The sequence below is a fragment of the Nerophis lumbriciformis genome, linkage group LG07 (genome assembly GCF_033978685.3).
Source record: "Nerophis lumbriciformis linkage group LG07, RoL_Nlum_v2.1, whole genome shotgun sequence".
In the NCBI taxonomy this organism is placed as follows: domain Eukaryota; kingdom Metazoa; phylum Chordata; class Actinopteri; order Syngnathiformes; family Syngnathidae; genus Nerophis; species Nerophis lumbriciformis.
This window is the reverse complement of record NC_084554.2, coordinates 46,655,010-46,681,659: the sequence shown is the minus strand read 5'-3', so window position 1 is coordinate 46,681,659 and position 26,650 is coordinate 46,655,010. Positions and strand designations below refer to the sequence as shown.

Genomic DNA, 26,650 nt, shown 5'->3' with positions numbered 1-26,650 from the left:
GCTACACCTTAATTTTGTGTTAAATTCAGTGTGCAATATTTGCTGTGTGTATTAACATTAAACCTTCTATTTTATTTATGGAATATACACAATGGACATTTTACTCTTTGTAATGTTTATATTTTCAGTCTTACAAACCTAAATAAAGGAAGACGTGTAAGGAAATAAAACTAAGGAAGAAAAATAATTCAAAAGAAGGAATATCAATCAACAAAACTTAGCTTCTGTTTCTTCATGCTGTTAACTATCTGTCTAGCTGCACACACTGGAAACAAGTATCGAGGGCAGAATGATGAATTTATTGACAATGCAGTGTGAAAGCTGATGTGGTTACTTTGTAAATAAGTAAACACAGTCTCAAAAGAATACAACCTGCGGAGGCACTTTCTAAAGTAACATCCACATTTTGATGTCCGGCCCCTGAGACCATGGGCTCTTGAAACTGCGGCCCTCTTCATTATGTAGTTGAATAGCCCAGCTATAGATGGATTTCCTGTTCCAAAGACCGCGTTCAGGAAAACGGCGCATCCCTCCATATTCGCAATTCACCATTCGCATTCGCTAAAGTCATTTGTTAGTTTTGCAACAAGAAACTTTGTTATTATCGCCGCACATCAAGTTTAAAATTGGTGATGTCCGATACCACTTATTTTCTTTCTGATCCAATACCAAGTGAAATTCAGGCTGGTATCGGGGATACCGATCCAATACCAATACTTTGTGCAAATATACCTAATGTGTGTGCTAAATTTTAACAGCAAAAATATAAGAAAAAAAGAGCAAAAAGTTTGAATTTAATGAAAAAAAGCTGACATTTTTTAACTAATAATATTAATATACTTAGTCACCTATAACACAGTTTGGTTTTTAAATATATAAAATGTTTGTTTTTAGCATATTTTTGGAATAAAAACATATCAAAATGGCCCCCATTATGTGGCCCTTGATGGAAAAAGTTTAGATACCCCTGATCTAAAATATTAGACGCTCTCAAAAAAAAAGTCAAATATACTTAAATATAAACAAAGCTGAGTTAGTTGATTGAAAATAGAATACTACTTACGTATGAATTAATTAAAAAAATGACAACAATCATAATAAACACTGTTAAATTGGTAGCTGAACATTAATATTTTTGTACTGGCAACATTTTTGGAACAATAGGTTATGCAGTTACACAATCGTATTATTATTTTTATTATTTTCTTACATGGGTAAAAACATTAGTAAAAATAGTCAATATATAATAAAACATTTTGTAATTAATAATAATAATATTAATATACTTAGTCACCAATAATACAAAGATGACACAAAATCTGTTTTTTTAAATAAATAAAAATATCAATATGGCCCCTGCTCCTTTGACTTTACAGTATGCAGCCCTCAACTAAAGTATCGATATTTTGATTTGAGACTCGATATTTGAGCATACAGATATGGTATTGGCGATATCGATATTTCAGTATCGACCTGCACATCATTATTTAAAAAACAGCATCTCTTAAAGCGAAACATGAACGTGAGGACGGTGCCGCCAGCATGAATGCTACATGGACAGCAAACAGAGGACAACAAACTATGCTGGCTGAGTTTTATGTCGCCAACCACGTCGTACAAACTAAGTAAATAAGCTTGCTTGTTTAAACAACTGGTTAAACTAAGGAAAAGTAAATGCATATGGTGCACTATGTAAAGTTATTTACGGGGGTATTTATTACATTATCTATTAATATACTGTACATATGTACCTAATTTGCTATATTATTACAAAGACTTTCAAAATGTGCACCTAATTCTTACTATTCTCAATGTCACCAAGTTTTGAGCAAATCAATGACTTGCAGTTCAGTAAAACATTTAAAAAATATTCCTTTGTGACATTCTGACTACAAAATTGTATTTTTATTCAAATATTAGGTTTTTTGCCGATTCAAATGGTCAAATAATAACCTGTGATTAATCAGGATTAACCACTTGATAGCCCTAGTACGGGGGTCGGCAACCCGCGGCTCTAGAGCCGCATGCGGCTCTAGAGCCGCATGCGGCTCTTTAGCGCCGCCCTAGTGGCTCTCTGGAGCTTTTTCAAAAATGTATGAAATATGGAAAAAGATGAGGGGGAAAAAAATATTTTTTGTTTTAGTATGTTTTCTGTAGGAGGACAAACATGACACAAACCTCCCTAATTGTTATAAATCACACTGTTTATATTAAACATGCTTCACTGATTCGAGTATTTGGCGAGCGCCGTTTTGTCCTACTAATTTTGGCGGTCCTTGAACTCGCCTTAGTTTGTTTACATATATAACTTTCTCCGACTTCCCAGGACGTGTTTTATCCCTTTTCTGTCTCATTTTGTCCACCAAACTTTTAACTTTGTGCATGAATGCACAAAGGTGAGTTTTGTCGATGTTATTGACATGTGTAGAGTGCTAATCAGACATATTTGGTCACTGCATGACTGCAAGCTAATCGATGCTAACATGCTATTTAGGCTAGCGATATGTACATTTGTAGCTACATTTGAGGTCATTTAGTTTCCTTTAAGTCCTCTTAATTCAATGTATATCTCATGACACACTATCTGTATGTACTATGGCTTTTAATTTTTTGTGGCTCCAGACAAATGTGTTTTTGTATTTTTGGTCCAATATGGCTCTTTCAACATTTTGGGTTGCCGACCCCTGCCCTAGTATATACAGTATCTATTTCTTGCAGAAAACACGTATCATTCACCAGAAGGGCCTGATCTTCTAAAGATGTGCGTGTACTAAAACACGTGCAAACTTGATGGCCCAAGTATTGAACGTGTGCAAAATGGATTGCGTTTGTTAAATGAGCAGAATAAGGCGTGCGATCCATTTAGCGTCTGTGTATTCGTTAATTTGCAGAATATATGGCGATGAGCAAAATGTCAACAATACTGGGAGGAGGAGGTGCAAATACAGTGCATCCGGAAAGTATTCACAGCGCTTCACTTTTTTTCACATTTCATTATATTGCAGCATAATTCCAAAATGGAATAAATCAATTTTTATTCTACAGTTTAAACATAACCGTGAAGGCACCACAATATTTGGACTATTCCATCTTTTTTATGGGTCATTTTGTATTATCATGGATTAGTGGAGAGTACCTTTACATGTTATGGCCTAAGCAGGCATATTAAAGGGCTGCAGCATCATAGTCCAGGTGGTACTAGACTGTCAGATACCTTTTTATGGCCCTATCAATTACTTTCCCCCCCTCAAATAGCAAATACATTGGACATTTCGCCCGTGCACAAGAAGATGAATGTGCGTGTGACAAATGTGCATGTGAAGGTTGTGCTCGGGCGTCGCCTAACTCCCCCCGCCCCCTGATTTTTATCAAGATGGATTTGGACGTGAAGCGGACGCCGCCCACCCCTCGCTTGTTGACCTGGTCAAATAAACACAGGCAGTGACACAATTTGACCACTAGGGCCCTTTAGCGCCATTGCATCTCGTTAGTATTATTTGATTTGTTCGTAAACAATGACAAATGGAAAAGAGTGTTGATGACTGTCTGTTATTGTGCACGACTGTTGACAGCAGCAGCTAGCTCATTAGGGCTAATTGAACACACACACATGCATTATTCCTCTAGTCCTCAATGACATGCTGTCATGGCCAGTTGGGCCTCCTGCCCCACCTTCTCTCTTTCTTGCATTGTGGACCAAGGCCATGTGTTAGCATTTAGCATTAGCCCTGAGGCAAGCAGTGGACTCTCCTGTCACTGTCTGCATGTGTGTGTGTGTGTGTGTGTGTGTGTGTGTGTGTGTGTGTGTGTGTGTGTGTGTGTGTGTGTGCGTGTGTGTGTGTGTGTGTTTGTCAAACCTTGACAAAAGGTCATAAGGTCAATTTCACATAAACACATCCTGGGACATTTTGTCTACTTTTTCCACGCAAACATCTCGATTACGGGACGTTTGAGGTTCGTTGCAAGTGTTCGAGGGGGCATAAACCCGTTATGGAGGTGCATGACCTGCAGACTGTGACACACTCATACACACACACACACACACACACACGCACACACATTGTTTTTGTCCAGAACATTCCGTGTTTGTCAGCTGGGTCTGTGACAAGGCTCAGCTTCTTTCTGCTGTTGTCATGCCTTGCTGATTGTTGAGATCAGGGGTGTCCAAACTTTTTCCACTGAGGGCAGCACACTGAAAATTAAAGCATGCAGGGGCCATTTTGGTATTTTTCAGTTTCAAAACCAATACAATATATCAGGTTTTTTTTTTTTACCTTTAGGGCTCCCCTCAAAATTGGTTCCAGGTACCCGAACGGTCTCGGTCATAAAAATGTTGAAAATAAGTCATATATTATTTTTATTATTCAACGCTTAAATCTCGAGATCAGCTTGAGGTCCACAGTGTATGTCGATACTAAGTAAAAAATAAAAAAAAACTCTATGTATACTTATATGCAGTGTTGGGTTGGTTACTGAAAACCAGTAACTAGTTACAGTTACTTGTTACTTTATTTCAAAAGTAACTCAGTTACTAACTCAGTTACTTACACAAAAAAGTAATGCGTTACTGTGAAAAGTAACTATTTAGTTACTTATTTTTTTCCCCTTTTTTTTTAAGGCTCCCATTATTGCCCTTTTAGCCTTCATTTCAGTACTGTTCTTGCACTGGAGAATAATACAATGTGTTGATCAACTTGACATGCATTTGCATCACTGAACTCTGCTAAACAATGTGGTCTACATACAACACACAAAGACAAAGATATGTTTCAAAGGGCCAATTTATTTCAGGCCAGAACAAATTGACAAAACTATTTTAAATAGCTGCAACATAATGGCACTTTAACTTTAACTTTAAGTAGATAGAATCTTTGATCCTAGACACAACTTACATTTAACTAAAATGTTCTTTTCTTTGTGCTCGACAAAAGAAAAGTAGTGAGAATGTTAACACACTCAACTTCTGGCTTCACCATGATGTCATGTTAGTTGTTATGAGAGTAGCGTACGTGTGTGTGTGGCCCTTTAAGATATGACAGCATGTGAGGTGAGTGATGTTAGTGAGTGAGTAGGCGAGAGAAGTGAGGGAGCGGCGACAGTGAGTGCGTGCAGGTGCTCTAGCTTGGTGGATGGCTGCGTCCAATAAAGTCACAAAGTTGCAACAAACCGCCGCCCTCGTTATTCACCCTCAGCTGTAAAGACCCACTTCCGGGTAAAGTGAAGGTTGTTAGCCCCAAAGTACATAGGCCCTGGAGGAACGTCCCCCCCGGCTCCACCCACACAAAGCACGCCTCTTCTTTTCCACCGCAGCGCTGCAATAAAACACACTCAGATCTTCTGTTTCTAGCCGATATTACATAAAAAATAACGTAAAATAACGCAGTAACGCATCATGTAGTAACGGTAAGTTACTGAATATAAAAAATAACGCGTTAGATTACTAGTTACCGCCGAAACTAACGGCGTTACAGTAACGCGTTACTTTGTAACGCGTTAGTCCCAACACTGCATATATGTATAGTACATGTTCCAAAACGAAAAAAGCATAAAACACAGTATATTTAAATATACTAAATGTAAAAAAGGGAATAAATATTCAAAATAATCTAGTTTGGTTACGCCATCATGAGCGCAACACAATGTTGTAAAATAAGATGTCAAAAGCAAACTGAAATCAAATACACACAGCTTAAAGATTGATCAATACCTATTTAAATTTAGTAATACATAAATATGATGATTTATCAAAATATAAAAGAAATATACCTGAACAGAACGCTCATGATGGTTACACCAAAAAGTAACGCTATGAATCGCGTTTTTCCAAGTTTTTGGGGCATTTTTATGTTATTTCCAAGCATCTCCTTTTTATTATCGTTGATTTTAAATGGTCAAACTAATGCATATTATACATGCATGCCCTAGTAAACAATAAAAGTCATATTTATTTTGATTGTTACATTTTGAAGTACATTTGTGCAGGTGGGTGCAAATGTACCCATTACCATAGCTGTACACATACCGGTATATATGTATGTAAGTGTGCATACGTTTATATATATGTATGTGGGTATACGCATATATATATGTAAATAAGTGTATGTATGTGTATAAGTGTGTATATATGTGTGTAGATGTGTATACGTGTATGTATATATGTATATGTATATATGTTTGTATATGTATATTAGTGTATATATGTATGTGTGTATAAATGTGTATATGTATATGTGTACCCGCGACCCCGAAAGGGACAAGCGGTAGAAAATGGATGTATGTATGTATGTCTGTGAATATATATGTATGTGTATATATATATGCATATGTGCATATGTATATATGTGTATGTATATACGTGTATATATATTGTATATATGTACAAACATCTGTATATATGTGTGTGTGTGTGTGTATATATATATATGTATATATATATATATATATATATATATATATATATATATATATATATATATATATATATATATGTTGTGTATATATATTGTATATGTATATTCAATATGTGTGTGTATATATATATATATACTGTATACATGTGTATACTGTATATATACTATGTATCCATCCTTCCATTTTCTACCGCTTGTCCCTTTCGGGGTCGCGGAGGGTCGCTGGAGCCTATCTCAGCTGCATTCGAGCGGAAGGCGGGGTACACCCTGGACAAGTCGCCAGCTCGTCACAGGGCCAACAATATACTATGTATATATATGTATTTATATATACTGTATAAATGTGTGTGTGTATATGTATGTATGTGTATATATATATATATATATATATATATATATATATATATATATATGTATTGTATGTGTATATGTATATGTGTGTGTGTGTCTGTCTGTCGTATCTCCTTTATGTCAAAGAAAACCCTGTTATTACTGCAAAAACAAAAAATATATAATATTTTCCCCAAAAAATATTTTCAAGTGTAATATATGATGTGAAGTAATTGGTGCCTTAAATAGGTCAATAATTCATCACTACTTTGATTTTAATTTACATTTTTGAGCAATGACAGTTTAAAAAAAAAAAACCACCAAAATGATTGGAGATCCAAAAGGGCCCCACTCATAAAATTATTCAAATAAGTCATAAATAGTTTTTCTTTTACTTTCAACATTTAAGTCTCTAGATCAACCTCAGATCAATCCGTCGATTATAAGTTTTTTGTCAAAGAAAACATTGTTTTATTTACTGTATGGCAAACACACCAAATATGCAATATGTTCCCCCAAAAATATTTGATGTTAAGTAATTGGAGCCTTCAATAGGTCAATAACTCACATTGATTTTGATTCTTTATATTTTTTGTGTTGTGCTTTGTGTTATCGGAGTCAAGATTTTAACTTTTCGTTATTACATTTCACCTGTTTGCTCTTTTTAATGTTTGTTTTTTAAAATAGTATTATTATAGTGTGCCGCGGGCCGCACTTTACACAGCCGGTTTAGAAGTAAAACTAGTGCCCTCACGGGGGCGCTGGTGTATCCCAATTAGACTTGCCGTTGTTCTCCAGGAAGGGAGCGTGTGCACCAACAGACTGAGCCAGAAAGGCTTCATTCCTCAGCCCGTCACGGACTAACTGCTTTCTCGTCTCCCTTTCTCACAACACAACACCGCTTCACAAACTTCGGAACGTTCCGTGCCTGTCAGCCATCTCAAAGATAAACGCCACGAGCGAGTGAACAAGAAATAAAACAAATCAGATCATGTAACTAGAATTAAAGTCAACATTCTTGTGAAAGCGTTCCCTCGTGTGGCCAACAGAGGAACTATAATCTGTCTTTGCTCTTAGTGTGTCAAGGGATGAGCAACCAGCTGACGATGCTCGGCACTGCTCAAAACCACTACAACAACATGGTGAAGATGTACGCCAACTGCTCCGTGGTCCTGGACAACCTAGAGATCACACACATTCTGCAGCACCAGGACCTCTCTTTCCTCCAGGTGGGTGACAGCGTCGCCAATCCACGGCGCCCTTTTTGAATGTTTTCCTCCATGCTGTTTGGCTCCAGTCCATCCAGGAAGTCGGCGGCTACGTTCTGATCGCCATTAACCAGGCGGCGATCGTCCCGCTGGTCAACCTGAAGCTGATCCGAGGTCAGAACCTTTACGAGGGTCAGTACGCCCTGCTGGTCATGTCCAACTACCACAGAAACAACTCGTCCTCCACGGTCAGCTACACCAGCGGCGTCAGACAGCTTCAGCTCAGCAGCCTGACCGGTACCGGATCTGACGGCTTCTAATTGTCTTTGCCGCCGACTGTGCAAATAACACTTGTGTTGTCTCTCCGTCATGGTCAGAGATTCTTCGAGGCGGAGTTAAGATTACTCATAATCACTTGCTATGCAACATGGACACCATCCAGTGGGAGGACATATTGGACAAAACCAGCAAGCCCACATTGCTTTTAAAGATGGACGACTTTGCACGTGACTGTATGTCATGTTGCTGTCACGTAAAACATTGGCTTCTTGTTTGACGTGTGTTTCTCTAGGTGAGCCCTGCCATGAGTCATGTGTCAACGGGTCATGCTGGGCGGCCGGACAGGAGCACTGCCAGAAATGTAAACACACTCCCAACACTCAGACGTACTGAAAAGTAACGCCTCTATTCCTTGCAACAGGTCTCTAATTAGTATCGGCATTGTTACCTGCGCCTCCTGGCATTTTATTAACTTCACAAGATGGCTGCTTTTGAAGTATCTTGACTGATCAGCATTCAGCAGCTTTATATGGATATTAATTTGTGCCTTTATTACGAAAGCTTTTTTTTTACACTGAATATATGTAACTTAATTTTTCATGTTTGAATTTTCTAAACTTAATTTTTTTGAATTTCATTGAAAAAAAAATTGTTTGCAAAATGTGTGTTTTAAAATTCAGTTTATAGAAATTTAGTGCAAAAACAATTCAGTGTAAATAAATCAGTGTATGAATTTTTTTTGCGAAAAAAACTCATTGTAAAAGAATTTAGTGCAAAAAAATATATATGTAAATACAAATCAGTGTATGAAAATTTATTGCAAAAAAACTCATTGTAAAATAATTTAGTGCAAAAAAAACCAGTGTAAAAAAATGTATTGCGAAAAAAACTCATTGTAAAATAATTAAATGCAAAAAAAATTCAGTGTATAAAAATTTATTGCGAAAAAAACTCATTGTAAAATAATTTAGTGCAAAAAAAATTATATGTAAAAAAAATCAGTGTATGAAAATTTATTGCAAAAAACTCATTGTAAAATAATTTAGTGCAAAAAAAAACAGTGTAAAAAAAATCAGTGTATAAAAATGTATTGTCTAAAAAACTCATTGTAAAATAATTAAGTGCAAAAAACAATTCAGTGTAAAAAAAAATCAGTGCATAAAAATTTATTGCGAAAAAAACTCACTGTAAAATAATTAAGTGCAAAAAAAAATTATATGTAAAACAAATCAGTGTATGAAAATTTATTGCAAAAAACTCATTGTAAAATAATTTAGTGCAAAAAAAACAGTGTAAAAAAAATCAGTGTATAAAAATGTATTGCGAAAAAAACTCGTAACATAATTTAGTGCAAAAAAAATTCAGTGCAAAAAAAATCATTGTAAAATAATTCAGTGCAAAAAAAAATTCAGTGTAAAAAAAAAAAAAATCAGTGTATAGAAATGTATTGCGAAAAAAACTCGTAACATAATTTAGTGCAAAAAAAATTCAGTGTAAAAAAAATCATTGTAAAAAAATTCAGTGTATAAAAAGTCGAAAAATGTGCTGCCTCCAAAAGCAAGACTCGCTTCCGGTAAATTAGGACTGAAGCAATCGATCCTGTCTACCTGGACATAACACAACATAATTAACACTTCAATGTGGCTCGCTGGATATTTTCAATTTTCAATTTGTATACACTGATTTTTTTTACACTGAAACACCAAATTTTCAAACACACATTTTGCTCGCCAATGTTTTTTCAATGAAATTGTCAGCATAATTTTGACGTAAAAAAATTCAGTTCACAAAACTCACATCACAAAATTCAAACGCAATCAATTCAATTACATATATTCAGTGTCCAAAAAAGCTTTCATAATAAAGACACAAATTAACCTCCATACTTTTTCTAGCGCTGCATGCGCTTTAAAATGTTGCCACTCAGCTCGTTCATTGTGAATGTTACAGCGCTGACAAAGCAGTTTGCTCCTTACCGTATTGACAAAAGTGATTCTGCTGCTGGGTTGTGCAATAGGAACGGGTACCGTTCACCTGGGACTCGACACGGTTCTCAACGGGACTCATTTTCGGTACTTATGTGTGTTAATGAATGTTAAGTGTTTGATGATCACATTTTGTTATATGATCAAACATTTCAAAATGAGCTGATTACAGTTATAACGGTGTATCTCGTTTTCTTACACATTTCAGATGCAATCACACTTCCAAGACACTAGATGGCAGTGCTGTATAGGCTTTCTCTAAACTGTGTATAGAGAGAGTTTGGCCAACTCTGTTCCACAGCTGGTCCCCAACATGGTGCCCTGTAGCCACGTTAGGGTCTTTTGGCCAATCATTTAGGAGATTGTCTGGCCATACTCTCTCTGATTGGTCAAAAGCCACTCACGTGACTACAGGCCGCCATGTTAGGGACCAACTCAGAAACCGAGTTGGTAATACAGCTCTGGGCTATCTGTAGTATATTGTCTAACTAAGAAGTAGCTTTTTTCATGAGAGCTGAACGTGTTATGTTGCGCCCTACAAAGTGTTTATACTCTTAAGTATGTACTTATTACGCACCAATTGTTTGATTCCTTATGTGCATCTTAGTTGTAGTTTTCATTAGCAAATTTGGGGGTGTTGAAATCGCCATGTATAATCGCTAATTCTAATCAGTAGCCTGTCAATGGCAAATCCAATATAAATTAGCATCAAGCTAGCGCATTTTGGAAGAGCGTAGCCTTACTTTACGTTTGAGTGTTTTCTACCAAGCACAAATTATTTTGTGGGTGTTGTAAGTTGTGATCGTTTCCTTGAGCCGGTGTTTAGTCTGCAACCGGACACGACATCCCGTGCAACAAATGTATCGAAATATGGCACCGTTTGATTTTAATTGAATCGATGGAATTCAGTTGGTGCCTGAAAAAAGTACATAATTCGGTATCCATCCCTATTGTGCAATGTGCCATGTTTTTCCAATCCACTTTCTCATGCACTCCAGATAATTTTTCAAGTTAAAAACTGTCTAATTGTCACCTATTCACAGCCTGGGTAAAACATAAGTGGAACAATTATAGTAAGCATTGACCCCTGCTGGGCAGCGTGTACACGTCATGCAGTGACACATCATGACCTGTGATGGTGCATGTTTCCCTCTAGTCACCAAGACCCAGTGTGCCGAGCAGTGCAGCAGGCGTTGTCGCGGTCCGGAACCCAGCGACTGTTGTAACGAGCACTGTGCGGCGGGCTGCACCGGCCCGCGGGCCACCGACTGTCTGGTCAGTGAGTCGCATCCAAACTTGAGCTCCCCCTTGTGGTGCGTCCAAGCGTGACAGCTGATGTCCTTTCAGGCGTGCCGGCTGTTCAACGACAATGGCACCTGCAAGGACGCGTGTCCTCCTGCCACGCTCTACGATCTGAAAACACACCAAGTCATCAATAACCCCAACGCCAGGTTCACCTACGGCGCCACCTGCGTCAAGTCCTGCCCGCGTAAGACACATGGATGGATACATAAATGTTAATGCGTGTGCAGCTTCTCACACGTTGGCGTGTGTGTGTGCAGGCAACTACGTGGTGACCGGAGGCTCCTGCGTGCGCACGTGCGGCCCAGGCATGTACGAGGTGGATGACAAAGGCGTGCAGCGCTGTCGAACCTGCGAGGGAGTGTGTCCTAAAGGTAGCCCCTGCCCCACACGGCCGCCGTGACGAATCCATGTAACGTTCTCGTTTGTTTCGTCCAGCGTGCGATGGCCTTGGCGTGGGCGCTCTTAGCAACACCATGGCCATCGACGCCTTCAACATCGATTCGTTCCAAAACTGCACCAAGATCAACGGCAACATCTACCTCATCCAGAGCTCCTTCATCGGGTCAGTCAAAAACAACAAGCTAGCACTAGATTAGCTTGTGGCCTCCTGATGACATCATCCCTCGCACTCATTCCAAGATCTTAATGTTGCTCTGATTGCTTCCTATGTAGGGACGCTCACTTTAAGATCCCGCCCATGGACCCGGTTAAGCTGGAATACTTTCGGACCGTAAAGGAAATCACAGGTAGGTCAAAAGATGGACTTACTCCACGGGTGTCTAAACTCTTTGACGTCGGGGGCCGCATTGGGCAAAATAAAATTGGCCGCAAAAGCCGACTGCATGCAAAGTAACAATTAATCTATGTATATATATATCCATCCATCCTTTTTCTACCGCTTGTCCCTCCTGGGGTCGGCTGGAGCCTATCCCAGTTGCATCCGGGCAGAAGGTGGGGGTACACCCTGGACAAGTCGCCACCTCATCGCACAACATTCACACAATCAACACAATGTTGCCAATTAACCTATCCGCAGGTATATGTGTGTATATATTAGGGGTGTGGGAAAAAATCGATTCGAATTCGAATCGCGATTCTCACATTGTGCGATTCAGAATCGATTCTCATTTTAAAAAAAACGATTTTTAATTTTTTTTATTATTATTTTTATTTTATTTTTATTTTTATTTATTTTTTATTTTTTTTATTAATCAATCCAACAAAACAATACACAGCAATACCATAGCAATGCAATCCAATTCCAAAACCAAATCCGACCCAGCAACACTCAGAACTGCAATAAACAGAGCAATTGAGAGGAGACACAAACACGACACAGAACAAAGTAGTGAAACAAAAATGAATATGATCAACAACAGTATCAATTTTAGTTACAATTTCAACATAGCAGTGATTAAAAATCCCTCATTGACATTATCATTAGACATTTATAAAAATAAAAATAAATGAACAATAGTGTCACAGTGGCTTACACTTGCATCGCATCTCATAAGCTTGACAACACACTGTGTTCAATATTTTCACAAAGATAAAATAACTCATATTTTTGGTTCATTTAATAGTTAAAACAAATTTACATTATTGCAATCAGTTGATAAAACATTGTCCTTTACAATTATAAAAGCTTTTTACAAAATCTACTACTCTGCTTGCATGTCAGCAGACTGGGGTAGATCCTGCTGAAATCCTATGTATTGAATGAATAGAGAATCCTTTTGAATCAGGAAAAAAACAATTTTGAATCGAGAATCGTGTTGAATTGTAAAAAAAAATCGATTTTGAATCGAATCGTGACCCCAAGAATCGATATTGAATCGAATCGTGGGACACCCAAAGATTCACAGCCCTAGTATACAGTATATGTATGTGTGTATATATAGATATATATACTGTATATATATGTATATATATATACTGTAGATATGTGTATATATATATATATATATATATATATATATACACACATTTATACATACACACATATACAGGGTTGTCTATACATATATATTTGTACATATTTACATATATCTTATATTAATATATGGATTAATAATCAATAATTAATGTAATTGGATATCACGAGTATGTAAAAGTGTTGACTCCTACCTTGTTTACTTCCGTGACGATCTCCTTAAAGTTTTGTAATCAATCAGTAATATCAAGCAGCTAAAATGTACCAAACATGGATAAGTGTAGAGAGAGTGTTTTGCATTTTTCCCATCATGCACTGCAGTGGATTTAAATGGGTGTAATTGTGAATTATGTGTGGCGCATGGACGTTTTTTATAGTAGCCATAAACTTCAGTGAGCAGGTTGTGTAATGTGTGGCAATGTGTGTTGACTTTATGTGTTGGTTGCAGTTTGCGCCATGAGGGGTAATGGGTGTTGGATTGGGTAATATAAGTAAATGCTGGGCTGGTCTTATTTCAGCGTAAAATTAATGGTCATTGATGTGATTTACTCGCACTGTTGTCAATGTATAAACACACATGTAGCAATTTGATTGTCTGCTATTTAAAATCGATATTTCTTATTAAACTCGTAAAGACTCGCGGGCTGAACTGTCGACGCCGGAGGGCCAAAGTGTGGACACCCCTGACTTATTCGATGTTTTTGGTCCTGAGTTTGAGTGTGTTCCAGGATGCTTGGTGATTACGTCCTGGCCCGTGAACATGACGTCTCTGTCTGTGTTCGAGAACCTGGAGATCATCCGAGGAAGAACCACGTATTCGTAAGACGCCTTCCTGATAGGACTGTGCCGCCCACCTTGGGCTGACTTATTTCATAGCAATACTGTGTGTCCTCAGAGACCACAGCTTGGTCGTGGTGAATCTCCAGAACCTTCAGTGGCTGGGCCTGCGCTCCCTGGAGGAGGTCAGCGCGGGGAATGTGATCGTGAAGGACAACCCCCAGCTGTGCTACACTCGCAGTGATCAGTGGGGCAACCTCTTCCGATCGCCGGACCAATTAATCAAGCTGAAAAACGTGACGCCGCCCCAACTCTGCCGTGCGTTTAATGTTGTCATCGTCGTCGTCACTTGCAGAGCCGCAATCTCAGAACCTTTTTCTGCTCTCCGTGCAGAGCAACAGAACCACACCTGTGACGAGCAGTGTTCAGACCAAGGCTGCTGGGGCCCCGGGCCAACTATGTGTGTCTCCTGCCGCCACTTTGACCGCAGGGGGCGCTGTGTGGCCTTATGCCACTTGCTGCATGGGTAAGGACACGCCCCTTCGCTGCTGTCGATCAAGCGGCGACATGCTGACCTGCTGTGTGTGCGCAGGGAGCCCCGGGAGGTGGCGGCAAACAGAAGTTGTGTGGAATGTCACGGCGAGTGTCTGGTGATGGACGAGACGCCGACCTGCCACGGAGCGGTGAGTTTTTGACAATTTGTTAACATTAGAATAGAATAGAAAGTACTTTATTGATCACTGTGGGAAATTCAGCACCATGAAGCTTTATGAAGCTTAGACTCGTCTTTCCATCCTCGGCCGCCTGTAGGGTGCTGACCAGTGTTCCCAGTGCGCCCGCTTCAAAGATGGCCTCCACTGTGTGCCGCGATGCCCTCATGGCGTGATGGGGGACAGCGACTTGATGATCTGGAAATACGGCGACGGCGCTGGCCAGTGCCAGCCGTGTCACCAGAACTGCACCGAGGGGTGGGGACACGTTAAACGCATAAATTGAGGACTTGAGCGTAACTTTGTGTGCTTGTGTCTGTGTGCAGGTGCACAGGTCCTGGACTCTCGGGTTGCTCAGGGTTAGCATGGCGAATCCATTTTATCTCATCGAAGGTCAACATGTCTGAACAACAGGAAGTTATATGCTTGCTTATTTGTGTCTTCAGAGCGTCCTCGCACTCCACGCTGGCGGTGGGCGTGGTCAGCGGGCTCTTGGTTATTGTCCTCCTCGTGGTGGTGGTCTTTGTGTTGCTACGGCGACGGCGAATCAAGAGGAAAAGGACGCTTCGTCGCCTTTTGCAGGAGCGAGAGGTAGGGCGCTCACTGATATTTGTCTCCCCCTAGCGGGTGGACTATAAAATGACGTGTGCTTGCAGCTGGTGGAGCCACTGACCCCCAGTGGCGAGGCCCCCAATCAGGCGCTGCTGAGGATGCTGAAGGAGACGGAGCTGAAGAAGATCAGGGTTCTCGGCTCTGGTGCTTTCGGGACTGTATACAAAGTGAGAGACATTTCCAGAACCTTCTCCAGTGAATCGAATGTAGAGTTAGCATGCAGTGTATGACAGAATGTTGTGTCCTTCCAGGGTTTGTGGATCCCCGATGGCGAGAACGTGAAGATCCCGGTCGCCATCAAAGTCCTACGGGAGGCGACGTCGCCCAAAGCCAACAAAGAAATCCTGGACGTAAGCCACCGTCGTCTTCTCAGCCAGTCCTGGGACTAGGAATGGGAATCGAAAACCGGTTCTTGTTCAGAACTGGTTCCCAGTATATCAATTCCTTGGAACCGCTTGCCAATTTTTAAACGATTCCCTTAACGATGTCACGGTTGGGAATGACAGCAAAATGGCAGCCAGGCGGAACAAATGCTCCAAAGTTAGGCTACATTTTACAAGAAAAGATTGCAACAGCGTTATTTGTATTAACTGCAATGCTGCTATTTTATCAAAAAGAGGAAATACGAAACATTTGAGCACACAGCATGCAATAACTATAAATGAATGTCGCTTCTTTTTAACCGCGTCCATCCCATCCTCGCAGCAGTAACACTAGCACATCATCTGCCGTAAATACAACAGGTACAAACTCACCGCCTATCAGGTTAGCACTGTTATATGTTAAATTGAAATGAATGCCTTCTCATTTAGATGAGCATAACGACAGACAGATTCTGACTGGCTCTGAGGCGGGCAGTAAGTACTCGCTCCAGTTCTCGTAAGCCACTACATTCTCTTTTCACCGCTGCAGGGAAGAGTACAAGCAGTGATTAAGTTTGTGGTCGAAAGCTTGCACACATTTGCCACAGTGCTCCTGATTTTGAGAGATACTATATTTATGTAGCATATATATGTATAGCATATATTGCATGTTTTCCTGCAGCCACATTTTCACTCAATCATTATATTATGCAGGTGAAACTCATAACATTTGAATATTGTGTAAAAGTCCATTCATGTCAGCAATTCAACTTCAAATGTGAAACTAATATGTGATGTTAACTCATGCAAAGTGAGATATGTCAAGCCTTTGTTTATTATAATTTTGATGATCATAGCGTACAGTTTTTGAAGACCCAACATTTTCTGAAATTTTCAATTGAAGGTTTTCATAAGCGTTTCACCTGGTAAATGTAAACAAACCATTCTAATTTTTCCAAATTTCACCGATATATTTTCTAGGGAGAAACGAAGATTTTAAAAAGTTTTGTAAATGTTACATTGTTGCATAATTCCCACATTTGTTTTATTTTGTTAAATTCTACAGAATAGTATTTATTTCTTATATTAATTTCCCAAAGTGATTTTTCTGTGCTATGTATGTTCCTCTTAAGATCTTGCTATTGGTAAGGTCATGATACCTCTAAACCAGGGGTGTCCAAACTTTTTGACATAATGATGTCCAAATGGGAGGCCAAAAGCACACCGCATGTTAAGTAATTCTATGTCAGAGTCACCTTTATTGTCATTGTACTGGGGGTTACGACAAGATTTGGGGTGGTAGGTACTCCCAGCACAGCACAGACAAAGATAAAATAAAAATAAAGACAAAACATGAAAGTGGCTAACAGAGACAAATGCTATAAAAAGTGCTATGAATAAATTAATACTGAAAGTGCGATGAGTATAAAAACTGTAGGGTAATGTATTAAATATAAAAATATAAATACTGAAGGTGCAATGGTTGTAGGTAAAATGTGTGCAATAAAAGGTGCAGAAGTTCAGGATGAGGTAGCTTGCGTTATAGTTGGGGGGTCGGCAGATGTAAGAGGTAGAGTTATTTCAGACTATTTGGGTGTGTGTGTGTGTCTCTGAGTGTTTGCAGTCCCAGGGTAAGAAGGTGTTTGTCAGCCGACTGGTGCGGGATTTTATTGACCTGTAACGTCTTTTAGAGGGCAGCAGATCAAACAGGGAGTGAGCAGGGTGTGAGGGGTCTTCTGTGATGGCCGTGGTTCTCTTGAGCATATATAGCCTATATTTGTGTAGCATATATATGTATAGCATATATATATATGTACATATTAGATTAATATAATGGATAAATAGTCAATTATTATAATTTGATATTAAGAATATGTGAAAGTTGGACTCCTACCTTGTTTACGACCTCAAAGTTTTTTAATCAGAAATATCACGCAGCTGAAATGAACGTGGATAAGTGTGGCGAGAGTGTTTTGCCTTTTTCCCATTATGCACTGACATGGATTTAAATGGGTGTAGTTTTGAATAGTTTATGGTGAGTGGACGGTTTTTATAATACCCACAAAGTTCAGTGAGGAGGTCGTGTTATGTGTGACCATGTGCGTTGATGTTTTTGTGTTGGTTGCATTTTTTTGCGCCATGACCAAGGAACATACTTGCCAACCTTGAGACCTTCGAATTTGGGAGATTGGGGGCGGGGTTTGGTGGTAGTGGGGGTGGATATTGTAGCCCGGAAGAGTTAGGGATGCAAGGGATTCTGGGTATTTGTTCTGTTGTGTTCATGTTGTGTTACGGTGCGGATGTACTCCCGAAATGTGGTTGTCATTCTTGTTTGGTGTGGGTTCACAGTGTGGCGCATATTTGTAACAGTGTTAAAGTTGTTTATACGGCCACCCTCAGTGTGACCTGTATGGCTGTTGATCAAGTATGTCTTGCAGTCACTTTCGTGTGTATGCAGAAGCTGCATACAACATGTAACTGGGCATGGTGAAAAAGCGGACGCATCGACAGGTTGTAGAGGACGCTAAAGGCAGTGCCATCATGGCACGCCCTTAATATTGTTGTCCGGGTGAAAATCGGGAGAATGGTTGCCCCGGGAGATTTTTGGGAGGGACGCTGAAATTCGGGAGTCTCCCGGAAAAATCGCAAGGGTTGTAAGTATACCAAGGAAGGTTATTTGAATTGGGTTATATAAGTAAATGCTGTGCTCATGAACACCCTCATGCACAATTCATGGGCATAAACCTGATTCACTCACATTGTCCACAACATGGTGGCAAATTCATAATGATTATTGTCTGAAATTAATTACAAAATACCCACCGGCCATGTTCATTATTAAACTCATGACAACCTGCCGGGCTGTAGTTTGAACACCCCTGCTCTAAACTAAACAATTTTTGCTAATCCACCTGTTTGTTCTCTTTTTTTCCTCAATCATTTTCGATAAGAGAACCGACATGGAACTGAATCGTTAAGCAGAATCAAATGTGGAATCCGAACCGGAAAATTCTTATCAATTTCCACCCCTAACCGTGACTATGATTTGTTTGCAGGAGGCGTACGTGATGGCGAGCGTGGACCACCCTCACGTGTGTCGTCTGCTCGGGATCTGCCTGACGTCGTCCGTGCAGCTGGTGACTCAGCTGATGGCGTACGGCTGCCTGCTGGACTACGTGCGACACCACCAAGAGAACGTGGGCGCTCAATGGCTGCTCAACTGGTGCGTCCAGATAGCCAAGGTGAGCGCTGTCAGGAGAAAGCCCTTATTGGCTTCTGGAGCAGCAGGCAACGCGACAGCTTGACTTTTATCTTTATCGTCATGTGTTTTACGGGAAAGTACACATTAAGGGATATAAAAATGTAAATGTGCCAGATTGAAGCCAGAAGCTCATTTACATGCTGGTTGATGGTACACACTGTACAACAAAATGCATGAAAAAAACAAAAATACCAAACATGTACTTACAAATCCCTCAACACCAGCATCAGACGTCATAACAGAGATGTGACGTACATGAACGAACCGAGTCTTGGGACCGGTTCTTTTATGTACACGATGACAACCCATTCCCTGTTGCAAGCCGTTCGTTTGGGAGCCGTTTTTTTATGCACATGCAAATATAGCGCCGGCTATTGCCCACGCCACAAGAAAATGAGTGAAGTGAAGCGAATTATATTTATATAGCGCTTTTTCTCTAGTGACTCAAAGCGCTTTACATAGTGAAACGCAATATCTAAGTTACATTTAAACCAGTGTGGGTGGCACTGGGAGCAGGTGGGTAAAGTGTCTTGCCCAAGGACACAACGGCAGTGACTAGGATGGCGGAAGCGGGGATCGAACCTGCAACCCTCAAGTTGCTGGCACAGCCACTCTACCAACCGAGTCATACTTAAACTTTAAAAAAATAAATAAATAAAAATGAATAATTACACTTTTTTTTTATTATATATATATATATATATATATATATATATTTTATTTTATTTTATTATTTTTTTTATTTATTTATATATATATATTTTTTTTTTTGTTAAATTGTTTGTATCTTTTATTTTATTTTTTGGTTCATTGATCTATGTAGTAGTTGAAGTTAGGGCTACAACTAATTTGATAATCGATTAATCTGTCGATTATTACTTCGATTAATCGATTAATAATCGGATAAAATAGACAAACTACATTTTTATCCTTTCCAGTATTTTATTGGGGGAAAAAACAGCATACTGGCACTATACTTATTTTGATTATTGTTTCTCAGCTGTTTGTAAAGGTTGCAGTTTATAAATAAAGGTTTATTAAAAAAATTAAATTAAATTAAATTTAAAAAAAGCAGCCTCTGCGCATGCGCATAGCATAGATCCAACGAATCGATGACTAAATTAATCGCCAACTATTTTTATAATCGATTTAATCGATTAGTTGTTGCAGCCCTAGTTCAAGTGTACCGGTATGTGTACACACCCCAGGGAGGGTAGTACTGACATTTTAATTAGCTCCTATTTTTTTTTATTGCATTTTTATTTATACTTTTTGTATCCATTAATGCATTGTATTCTTATTTGTTGTTTTTTTTAGGTGAAGTTAAATTCAAACGAGTGATGTCACTGTCAAAGCATGGAAATATGGCTCCGCCTTATAGATTGTTTACAATGAAAACACAACAAAATAAAATTAAAATTAGAGCCAATATTTCAGGACAATTCCAACCATTAGAGTAATATTTGTGTAAATTTAAATTATTCTGACCCACACCTTATCTTATAACTGATACTAGTGATTGTTTCCTTGATTTGAAAAAAACAGTGAAAAAAAAAGATATATATATATATCATAACAAGCCAGTCTTTCGAACGGCTCCTCAAGATCTGATTCCCTTCAAAAAGCCATAAATCCCATTCCTACATCATAAACAGTAGAATAAAATACACATACTTGACTATAACAACAAGATGAAGAGCCACACACAACAGTATAGGTTGCTGCATTACCTGTGACCATTGTAGTTAAAGTACATACGACATATGGAAAAGTGCAAGAATTGAGTAAAAAAAGGGGAAAATTGTATTGCACATAGTGTTCTTAATAAAAAAAAACACTCTCAATATATTAACGTTATTAATTAAAATGACTGAAGTAAAGTGCTAAGGTGCATGATTTAAAAAGAGCTATATTGGCTGTCTTATGTACTTGGTTGTGATCATGAGATTACACACTTCAATGAGCATGAGCCACTCCTTTAGGTGACATTTAAAAGTAGCAGTGCTGATGGACTCTAATAATGGTTGGCAAATATTCCAAAAGTTACTGTCTTTATAAGGGAGAACGTTGTTTTTCTCGCTGGTATGTCGCAGTCACCCCTAGATGTGGCCCGAGTGCAGTGCTTCTCAGGGCGTGAGAAAACAATACACAAGGGTTCTGCCGGATGGCATGCAGGTGTCAGCCACTCATTGAGCTGGATAAATAAATCAATTTTATCAGGTTATCAATCGTATTTGAATTTCGTCAGGGTGCAAAAAAATGATGTTCCCAATCAAACATAATAATTGAAAAGCACTACCCTAGTGGCGTGGGATAGTAATGACCTGAGTTTCATGTACTCATTAAGTGGAGGAGGAGTCGGTCCATGAAGACATCTGTATACCAAACAACCATTTTTACAATTCCTGAGTATGGTCAATTTGATGTATTTTTTTTGTCTAAGATTTTCAGAGCTCTCTTATATAGTCACTCATTCTCAATCTGGATTTTAATGTTATGTTTGCTAAAGACTAGCAAGTTATGCAGCCATTTATATTGGTGTAAAAAAAAAAAAAAAAGGTTTTGAATGAATCGCGATTCTTATTTGTAACGATTCTTAATTGATTAAAAACAAAATCACAAATCGATTAAAAAAATAAAAATAAAAATAAAAAATAAATATATATATATATATATATATATATATATATATATATATGAAACGTGACAAATTAGGGGGTGCACTATTCCCTTTAGCCACCAGATGGCAGTAGAGTGATAATATCTTAAAATGAGTTTCATGCCAACTCCAACTTTGACCACAGCCTAAGTTGCTATGGAGAGTGGCGCTTTCCGTCATTTCTAGCAGACTGCATTGCAAAATGGTCCCAAGATTGATCCTTGAGGAACCCCTGCATTACAGTTTATAAAAGATGATCTAACCCCTTTGACCTGTGCAGGGCATGAGCTACCTGGAAGAGCGCCACCTGGTACACCGGGACCTGGCCGCGAGGAACGTTCTGGTGAAAACTCCCAATCATGTCAAGATCACAGACTTTGGCCTCGCCAAACTTCTGACGGCGGACGAGAAGGAGTACCACTCTGACGGAGGAAAGGTGCGTTTTGCTGTGACGCTAAGCTAGGATAACATGCATTAAATGGGTTCTCCTCAGGTTCCTATCAAGTGGATGGCCCTGGAGTCCATCCTCCAGTGGACCTACACACACCAGAGTGATGTCTGGAGTTACGGTAAGTCAGGCCACGACCCCGTTTCGCCTGACTCCACCCACCTGTCCATCAACTTTCTCTCCAGGCGTCACCGTGTGGGAGCTAATGACGTTCGGCTCCAAGCCGTACGACAGCATCCCTGCCAGCGAGGTGGCGTCTGTCCTGGAGCGAGGCGAGCGCCTGCCGCAGCCGCCCATCTGCACCATCGACGTCTACATGCTGATGGTCAAGTGTAAGCGGGGGCGACACCGGGGACGCTAAACCTGCACAAAAAGAGGCGGGTCCACTCAAGAGCCACGTTTGTGTCCGCAGGTTGGATGATCGACTCGTCCAGTCGACCCAGGTTCAGGGAACTCGTCGTGGAGTTCTCCAAGATGGCTCGGGATCCGTCCAGGTACCTGGTCCTGCAGGTAGGTTGGCGGTATTATCCTTGGTGACCTGATCCTTGGCGCCAACAGTCTTGTTTGTTTGTCAGTGTGACCCGCCCAGCCCGTCCGACGGCAGGTTCTACTCCCGCCTGCTCAGCTCGGACGACACCGACGATGTTGTGGACGTCGAGGAGTATTTGCTGCCCTACAAAGGCCCTGATAACCATAGCAACGCCGCCTGCAGAGCCGCGGTAAGCACCTTAATTTAAAAATGACCTTACAACAGCGCTTTGACCCGTTTCTGTGTCTGCAGGCTCATCCTACGCGCACAAACAGCCTCGCCATGCGTTACATCAGCGACCCGACAGGCAACATGGCCGACCAAGTTGACCTCAGCGTCCACAGTAATCACACACGTAGCACTTCACTAAGTTGAGGACATGACTCAGCGGTGTTTGCTTGCAGAGTACATCAACCAGGCGGAGAGCGGGCCCGGCAGCAGGCTCGCAGATGTCTACAATCCCAACTACGAGGACCTGAGTCTGGCGTGGGGCGTCGCCTCGCCACCCTTCCTGCCAGAGGACCGAAAAGCCATGGAGGGACCCGAGTACTTAAACACAGCGCAAAGCTCGCTGCCCCGCATGGCGAGCCTGGACAACCCAGACTACCAGGCCGACTTCCTGCCTCTGGCCAAACCCTCTAACATGCGTGCCGGGGACCACGAGTACTTGGGCCTGGCCGGTGCAATGCAGACATCTGTCTGCTAGGGGGCAGTACCTCCTCAATGTGACTATACTGACACTGGTTTTAGTTGGTGTTGCATTCAGCAACAACTGAACAGGAACAGACTTGAAACTTCCAAGTTTTCACTGGTGCATGAATTCAGTCACATGATCAGCAAGTTTGTTGAGCACTCAAAATGTTGTTGCAAGTTGTTCATGTATGGTGTATGAATGTTGACCACAATGAGCCAAACACTACTCAACATCACTGATGTTGACATTTTCATGTATGTAGCTTTTTAAATTTTTTTTTAAAAAACAACATAATTTATGCCAATTGTTTATGAAGCCACTTTGAAAGAAGCCCTGTTGTTTTTATTATGCGTGAAACGTCAAAAGTGTGTTTTATAGTTGTATATTTTGCAATGTGGTAGTTAGACGTAATAGTGATTTTGTCCACTTGGTGGCGCTGCAAGATAACTTAACACAACTCATTGGAAAAACACTTCCCATCAAACAATCAGACGATTTAACTGTTTTCACGAGAAATAAAATGTTCTCCTCTTTAGCTTCACTCACTGTGGTTTAATTTGAAAAGCTTGTACCGGAAAAAGACGCCAGAATGTCGACAATGACATAAATTAACAACTCATTGGAAGAACGCTTCCCATCAAACAATCAGACGTGTTAACTGTTTTCACGAAAAAATAAATTGTTCTCCTCTTTAGCTTCACTCACTGTGGTTTAATTTGAAAAGCTTGTACCGGAAAAAGGTGCCAGAATGTCGACAATGACATAAATTAACAACTCATTGGAAGAACGCTTCCCATCAAACAATCAGACGTGTTAACTGTTTTCACGAGAAATAAATTGTTCTCCTCTTTAGATTCACTCACTGTGGTTTAATTTGAAAAGCTTGTACCGGAAAAAGACGCCAGAATGTCGACAATGACATAACTTAACAACTTTGATTGATTGATACTTTTATTAGTATATTGCACAGTATAGTACATATTCCGTACAATTGATCACTAAATGGTAAGACCCAAATACGTTTTTCAACTTGTTTAAGTCGGGGTCCGAGTAAATCAATTCATGGTACAACTCATTAGAAGAACGCTTCCCATCAAACAATCAGACGTGTTAACTGTTTTCACGAGAAATAAATTGTTCTCCTCTTTAGCTTCACTCACTGTGGTTTAATTTGAAAAGCTTGTACCGGAAAAGGTGCCAGAATGTCGACAATGACATAAATTAACAACTCATTGGAAGAACGCTTCCCATCAAACAATCAGACGTGTTAACTGTTTTCACGAGAAATAAATTGTTCTCCTCTTTAGCTTCACTCACTGTGGTTTAATTTGAAAAGCTTGTACCGGAAAAAGGCGCCAGAATGTCGACAATGACATAACTTAACAACTTTGATTGATTGATACTTTTATTAGTAGATTGCACAGTATAGTACATATTCCGTACAATTGACCACTAAATGGTAACACCCGAATAAGTTTTTCAACTTGTTTAAGTCGGGGTCCAAGTAAATCAATTCATGGTACAACTCATTAGAAGAACGCTTCCCATCAAACAATCAGACGTGTTAACTGTTTTCACGAGAAATAAAATGTTCTCTTTAGATTCACTCACTGTGGTTTAATTTGAAAAGCTTGTACCGGAAAAAGGCGCCAGAATGTCGACAATGACATAAATTAACACAACTCATTGGAAGAACGCTTCCCATCAAACAATCAGACGTGTTAACTGTTTTCACGAAAAAATAAATTGTTCTCCTCTTTAGCTTCACTCACTGTGGTTTAATTTGAAAAGCTTGTACCGGAAAAAGGCGCCAGAATGTCGACAATGACATAAATTAACACAACTCATTGGAAGAACGCTTCCCATCAAACAATCAGACGTGTTAACTGTTTTCACGAAAAAATAAATTGTTCTCCTCTTTAGCTTCACTCACTGTGGTTTAATTTGAAAAGCTTGTACCGGAAAAGGTGCCAGATTGTCGACAATGACATAAATTAACAACTCATTGGAAGAACGCTTCCCATCAAACAATCAAACAATCAGACGTGTTAACTGTTTTCACGAAAAAATAAATTGTTCTCCTCTTTAGCTTCACTCACTGTGGTTTAATTTGAAAAGCTTGTACCGGAAAAGGTGCCAGATTGTCGACAATGACATAAATTAACACAACTCATTGGAAGAACGCTTCCCATCAAACAATCAGACGTGTTAACTGTTTTCACAAGAAATAAATTGTTCTCCTCTTTAGCTTCACTCACTGTGGTTTAATTTGAAAAGCTTGTACCGGAAAAGGTGCCAGAATGTCGACAATGACATAACTTAACAACTTTGATTGATTAATACTTTTATTAGTAGATTGCACAGCTAGTATAGTACATATTCCGCACAATGGACCACTAAATGGTAACACCCGAATAAGTTTTTCAACTTGTTTAAGTCGGGGTCCGAGTAAATCAATTCATGGTACATGGTACAAGCAGGGCTGGCCCGTGGCATAGGCCGTATAGGCAAATGCTAAGGGCGCCGTCCATCACAGGGCGCCACGCCAGTGCCACAAATGTTGGGAGAAAAAAAAAAAAGAAAAAAAGTTGGTACTATTATTTCTAAATACAAAAAATAATCCCACGTTAATTAAAATGCAAAGTAAAGCCTATTTAATAGAAATATTATTTGATACAACATTACGCGCCCCCCCTCCCCCCCTCCTCCCCCGCACGGTGCGCCCCCTCCCTTCCCGTATCGTGACTCTTTTTGGACGTCACCACATCAAAAAATCAACACAAGATGCCAAAACTGTCAGGTGCCCAGGGAAGAAAAAAGAGAAAAGAAGAGGAGGAGAAACGAGAAAAGACAGAGGTAGCAGGTAGGTAACGTTAGCCTACATGAAATTATTTGTTTGTTACAGAATGTGATAGTAACCTGGCTTTTTAGCATTAAGCTAATGTTACATGATTCGGCAATTGCTAATCAATAAATAGCTAGTTCTGTTTTAACGTCGGGTTAATATTGTGGAGGGGGCTAAATTGTTATGGAAAATAATAATGTAACGTTAGGTAATTACAGTACTCCCACTTTACATTCCTCAGGGACATTTCTTTCTTTCTTTAGTTTATTTCGAACATGAACACACTTACATCATAATACATC

The 26,650-nt window shown here is 39.7% G+C and overlaps 1 protein-coding gene across 1 annotated transcript in view; it reads left to right on the top strand.

Annotated features, from left to right (window-relative positions):
- LOC133609446 (melanoma receptor tyrosine-protein kinase-like) overlaps window positions 1-24,044 on the top strand; it is a 33,762-nt gene extending 9,718 nt beyond the window's left edge. Inside the window, exons 3-28 of the mRNA XM_061965037.1 lie at window positions 7,818-7,969; window positions 8,038-8,245; window positions 8,326-8,460; window positions 8,520-8,588; window positions 11,369-11,487; window positions 11,560-11,701; window positions 11,775-11,888; window positions 11,953-12,079; window positions 12,190-12,263; window positions 14,179-14,269; window positions 14,346-14,545; window positions 14,621-14,753; window positions 14,820-14,910; window positions 15,038-15,195; window positions 15,264-15,296; window positions 15,384-15,528; window positions 15,594-15,716; window positions 15,801-15,899; window positions 18,968-19,153; window positions 22,113-22,268; window positions 22,326-22,401; window positions 22,466-22,612; window positions 22,693-22,790; window positions 22,856-22,999; window positions 23,062-23,152; window positions 23,214-24,044. Of these exons, the coding sequence (XP_061821021.1) occupies window positions 7,818-7,969; window positions 8,038-8,245; window positions 8,326-8,460; window positions 8,520-8,588; window positions 11,369-11,487; window positions 11,560-11,701; window positions 11,775-11,888; window positions 11,953-12,079; window positions 12,190-12,263; window positions 14,179-14,269; window positions 14,346-14,545; window positions 14,621-14,753; window positions 14,820-14,910; window positions 15,038-15,195; window positions 15,264-15,296; window positions 15,384-15,528; window positions 15,594-15,716; window positions 15,801-15,899; window positions 18,968-19,153; window positions 22,113-22,268; window positions 22,326-22,401; window positions 22,466-22,612; window positions 22,693-22,790; window positions 22,856-22,999; window positions 23,062-23,152; window positions 23,214-23,515 (3,413 nt within the window). The 3' untranslated portion in view covers window positions 23,516-24,044. The remainder of the gene's footprint in view (window positions 1-7,817; window positions 7,970-8,037; window positions 8,246-8,325; window positions 8,461-8,519; window positions 8,589-11,368; window positions 11,488-11,559; window positions 11,702-11,774; window positions 11,889-11,952; window positions 12,080-12,189; window positions 12,264-14,178; window positions 14,270-14,345; window positions 14,546-14,620; window positions 14,754-14,819; window positions 14,911-15,037; window positions 15,196-15,263; window positions 15,297-15,383; window positions 15,529-15,593; window positions 15,717-15,800; window positions 15,900-18,967; window positions 19,154-22,112; window positions 22,269-22,325; window positions 22,402-22,465; window positions 22,613-22,692; window positions 22,791-22,855; window positions 23,000-23,061; window positions 23,153-23,213) is intronic.
- Window positions 24,045-26,650: the final 2,606 nt, after the last annotated feature.